The 5,475-nt window shown below is 35.3% G+C and overlaps 1 protein-coding gene across 5 annotated transcripts in view; it reads right to left on the minus strand.

The window, feature by feature from the left end:
- Nucleotides 1-223: 223 nt before the first annotated feature.
- Nucleotides 224-5,475, minus strand: part of LOC111041176 — a 35,762-nt gene continuing 30,510 nt past the window's right edge. For all 5 annotated transcript variants that reach the window (XM_022325385.1, XM_022325383.1, XM_022325387.1 and 2 more), the window contains 7 exons: nt 4,495-4,576; nt 4,118-4,228; nt 3,689-4,026; nt 3,395-3,612; nt 1,908-2,062; nt 1,743-1,833; nt 224-986 (listed from right to left, as the gene is read on the minus strand). In XM_022325385.1, coding sequence (XP_022181077.1) covers nt 482-986; nt 1,743-1,833; nt 1,908-2,062; nt 3,395-3,612; nt 3,689-4,026; nt 4,118-4,228; nt 4,495-4,576 — 1,500 coding nt within the window. In that variant the 3' untranslated portion in view covers nt 224-481. The remainder of the gene's footprint in view (nt 987-1,742; nt 1,834-1,907; nt 2,063-3,394; nt 3,613-3,688; nt 4,027-4,117; nt 4,229-4,494; nt 4,577-5,475) is intronic.

A 5,475-nucleotide genomic window follows, 5' to 3' on the forward strand; every position in this document is an offset into this window, starting at 1 on the left:
TTTCGTTAGACTTCATTATAAACATTTAAATCTTAAAATAAAAACATAGTTACACTGTGTAAGCGATACAATTAAAAATTAATAATTATTATATTCTCTTGACACGTTTTCAAAAAAAAAATTCTCCCCAAGACTCGGTCAATTTTTTTTTTTTAAAGAATTCAGTCTTAAGAGTTACTAGAAAAAAAATACACACACGCTCGCGCTTTTATAAAACAAAATAAAATCGTGATAAAAATTCAAAACGACGTTAGCGATAAAAATTAAAAGGTATTTTGATTTTTACATTAAACACACATAATAATATTATAATATAAATATGGATTGTGGATTGTGAATATAACAACATTCGAACGGTTTTTGGCACAATCTAACGAGAGAAAAATTAGTCTAACAGAAAATGCGTTTTGTGCGTGAACATGATTTTAGGATATATCCCTTAGGACTTTCCTTTCATCCCCCCGACGACGACTAAATATTCTCAGACGATGGCCAGCCCACCACCCTGGGCGTTATCACCGCCGCCGGTCTGCTCGGCGACCACCTGTACATAGGACGGACCGTGGTTCTGTTCGTAGGCCTGCACATGGTGGTGGTGCTCCGGCGACGAGTTGGAGGAGTCCGAGCTGCATGTGAAACAGTCACTCAGGTACCGGTCGGCCGGGCCGGGCGCAAACAACTCGTCCAGGTTCCGGGTAAGAGCCGAGTCCAGTTCCACCGACTTGTCGGACGATCCGCCACCCGACTGCGAGCTAGCCCGGGACCTCTTCTCACCACCAGCCGGTCCGCGGGCACGTGTCCTCGACTTGCCCACCGACCGCAGGCTGCTGGCCCGTCGCACCAGTCGAGTGGCGATCTCCGACGGTTCCTCTTCCACCTCGAACACGTACGACAACGAATCGTTCTTCTTCATCACGCCTAGTATCCGCGCCGGCGCCTCTGAGTCTACTTCCACCAGTTGACTGGTCATCGTGTCCTCGTCACCGCTAAATAACACACAATATAATTAGTTATGATACGTTGACGAATTTTCATTATTGTAAAATTAATGACTAGGTTGGGGGGGGGGGCGGAGCTCGCGAAGTTAAATTGGAAATATGCATTATATTCCGGCTTTAGAGAAAAAAATATAATATGTTCAGCGACATTTTTGCAAGAAAGCGCCAGTTAATAAAAATTATATTTTTTAATTCAGTTCATTTAAAAATACTTTATCTCATTTTTTTTTAATGAACTGTAAAATGTTAAAGTTTATAGAAACTTTAATATAAATTTGTTTAGTTTTCAAATATTTTCACAAAAAACTAATTCAGTATAGTATAAATGAGCAATGGCATAAAAAAAGAAAATAGTATTCATATACAGTTCAGAAATATATTGGTTTCTTTAAGCCCTAACACAAGGGCAAATAAATTAAGTTAATAAAAAAACTGAAATTATAGTGCGTTAAATTAATTTAATTAATTTAAATCGACCAAACTGTTTGACTCGTATTAATTAACAGCCTCGTGTCTTCAAAGGACAAGTTTACTTCCTACAGAGACGACAAACGACTGACGACAGTACAATTCGTAGCGCGACTATAACATTTGGTAGCGTGAAAACATATCGATCGCGGATAACACCCACTACAATATAATGACTTTATAAGGATATCGCCACTAAAAACACGCCAAAATCGACTTAGGTCCGGTCAATTATACATCGAAAAAATAATGAACATAATAATATTATAATGATACCTGTTTTCCGAATTCGAGCTCTCCCTACTGCAGAGTTTTTGATAGTTGTTTTGTGCCTCTCTCATGGCCGCAAGGTCTTGCGGTGTTTGGCCTACGGAATTAAACATTTTTATTTATAAAAAACATAACAACGGACCGTTGTTTGGACGAGTCCCGATAACTTACTCAATCGCTTTGTTGACACAGCTAAATGGTTAGCCACTTCGGTGCTCTTCTTCAGTTTCCACTGCAGTTCTTCGTTGTGGCACGAAAGCCGTTTCTTCTTTTGTTTTTCCAAGTCGATTTCCCGGGCCATTTGATCTTTTTCTTGACTGAGTTGCCTGTAAAATTCGTCAAGAGCAACAGTTATTAAAATATCTTTTTTTAACTACAATATGCAGCGATTCACGCGTTTCTTCGTTAAGAAAATTACACCTGAGTAGACGTTCATATTTCATATACAAAGTACTTACAAAAACTTTATTATGAACCTGTAATTTTACAAACGCTTAATATATGGTTACCTACTATATCGCAGCCTGATATATTATCAGGATTCATATATCCATATAACAAAACATAAAGCATGAAATTCGATTTTGCATATATCACGAGTAAGGTAACGTCGAAGTTATCGAATATAAGGATTATGTTAAGGCCCCTGCCCTATCGTTCCTATCAAATGTTCATCAAAACGTTCTTAGCAATTGACAACAATATTAAGGTACTTTGTGGTTCATTTAAAAAATGTTAAGATTTTTGATTTCATAAAGAAGCTTACTTTGCAATTGCTCCGACTGCATATATTCAATATTTTTAATAGTTTTTAATAGATTTTTAATATAAAAAATGAAAATGTTTATTTCCGTTATGAATTTGCTAAAATTCAAGTTTTACAACCTATGCAAAGTTAACTTGCTTATGCATTCAAACACCTTAATTAAATTGAACCTTTAAAATGTTGTCAACAATTTCATAGCCTTAAATTGGTTTTGACTATTTTGAGTAATTTGATTTCATGACCAAAACACATTTCCATGCACGTGCAATAATATGTATGAGTAGGCGATTGGTGGGGGTAACACCTCGTAATGATCATTTACTACACACGCGAAGACGAGCAGTACCATTACGGTAAGGGACGAAATATTTTCATAAACGCAACTCCGAAAAATGACACGTTTTAGGGGCTTTTTCACGGGCAAGAGGATTTTTTGTATATATACATCAGAGTGATTTGATAATGAAATAATTTAGTTATTACGTGTGACCACTACAGCTGTTATTTTCTTTTTTTATTAATACAAATATAATAGTTCAAAATACTTTTATAACATAAACAACTAGCTTTATAGTATAATTTGTAGTTTTTGTATTTTCTCATTGTTATGGATGTAAAATATCTAGAATTCAATATTTTTTTTAATTTTTAACTACATTTTCAGTGCATATTTTTATTTTGTATAAGCATTAATTAGCGCATAATTTAATGGTTTTTAGCACTCACAATCCCAAACCCTGGTTATTGTTTTTATAAGCCAACGCCCGTCAACTGTAATTATTGTACATATAACTTTTTCTTTACGATGAGGTTAAGTCATAAGAATTATACTATGTAATAGATTTTGTATGACTTTAAAACTATAATAGAATGCCACGCATAACATACGTACATTTCGATTTCTGACTTTCTCTGTAGCTGTACGTTTAAATCTTCAACACGAGACTGAGCCGCTTCTAATTTTTGCAAAATCGCTGGTAAATCGTCGCCTTCTCTCTGTAATTTTTCGTTTTGCTTACGGAGATCTTGCATTTCAGAACTCTTCAGTTCTAGTACGGTCCTCAACGATTCTACTTCGTCTAATAACTTTTGGTAACCCAGACTTGTGTTCTACATAAAGATATGATAAAAGTATAGAAATCAATTTATACTCAACGTAAATAAATTTTGAATAAAACGCAATTACCTGTAGCTTTTTTTCCTCGATCAACCTCTGGTTCTCTTCTTTTAGTACGTCCCTCTCGGACTTTAAATGATCACGTTCGTTCTCCAATACCAACACCCTTTGGGTGAGCTCGATCTGTTTTTCTGTAGCCAACTTTTGCAGCTGGGACACTTCGAGTTTGTTAGTCTGCTGCAGCTCGACGATTTGCTGGTCATGTGAAATGATCAATTTCATTTTATCTTCGTCTGATTCATTCTTGAGTCTGTTCAGTTCTTCGTTGAATTGCAACCTCAAGTTATTAGCTTGAGCCTCGAGCTTCTTTTCTAGTCCATAGATTTCTGTTTCCTTTAGAGAAGTGACTAAAACATAACATTTCAGTTAAGACACTTATAGCGTAATGATCGTATTTTACAGCTAAAAATACTTATAAGTAATATATATTGTTCTTACTTTCATTTACGAGTTTTTCTTTAACTTCCAAATTGTTTTTATAATCGTCGATTTCTTTCTGGAGTTTATTAATTTCCTCTTGATACTGAATACATTTCTCCCGAGATTCATCTGTAACAGTTATGGAAAATCATTGAGTTATGAGAGGTTTTGGATACCAATACTATACAAATGCTGTAATTATATATAAGAGTGTTTTGTACATAATTTAAACTATACATTTCTACCATATCGATTAACAGGAAAACTTGTGTTTGTTAAACAGGCGTACTAATTTATTCAGTATACAATAACGCAAAAATGTCATCGTTATGGATGTCAAATTGTATATACAAATAAGTATATAGATTTATACATTTATAAAAATAATTACATACCCAATGAACATTTAGTTGATACTAAGTCGTTGTGATTTGCGTCCAATTGTTGTTTCAGCCTTGTGGTGGACAGAGCGTCCATCTGGAAAAAAAATGCAAAATAATGCATTATTATATTGACGTAAATATAATATCATATTAAATTATTACACACAATACACACGCGTGACAAATCGAATTAACGAAATCAATTACCATGTTAAGACTGTACGCAAACAAACTTAACATAATATTCACGCTGTAAACTTAGGGGTCGTGTAATAGCAGCGAGTAGGTATCGGTAGGTGAGTACGAGTATAAAATGCCGCGAATCGAAACTAGATGACGATCGAAACGACGCAATAATATATTAAACGGTCGATCGTCCGAAGTTGTAACGATTGACATTAATACGCGTTTAGCGCGTGTGTATAGGTATATTACATAAATACCGTCGCACAGGTCCACTCGGCGGTAGACGGCTCCGCTACAGCTGTTCGATTATATAATTAGAAACCACGAATACGGTATATCGGTGATGGTAAACCATCATTGTCGCGTACCGTGCTCGACGAACGATCTTCCATTGACTGCAGTGAGACAATCTCGAAAAAGTGACTAGACGCCCCCCCCCTCACAGCGTAACTGACACATCCGTAGTGATGCGCTCCTCAGGTTATAATATTAATATTATTGTTTACGGTATGGAAATTTAAAATAGTTCCCGGAAGTCGGGTCGTCATCGTCGTAGCCGGAATATACACGAGATTTATGATTATTTTTTTTTCTCACTCCCCCTATATGAGCGGTATATCCAAAAATAATTACGGTAGAACCTCGATTATCCGAACTAATTGGGACCGCACCTAGTTCGGATACGCAAAAGTTCGGATATTGGAAATTTAAAAAAAAATTTAGAATTACATATGTATTAATTATTTATTTATTACTTTTATAATTAAATATTTATTATTGTTATTAATATTTTATTAGAATTACATA

Source organism: Myzus persicae, unplaced genomic scaffold (assembly GCF_001856785.1).
Source record: "Myzus persicae strain clone G006 unplaced genomic scaffold, MPER_G0061.0, whole genome shotgun sequence".
NCBI lineage: Eukaryota > Metazoa > Arthropoda > Insecta > Hemiptera > Aphididae > Myzus > Myzus persicae.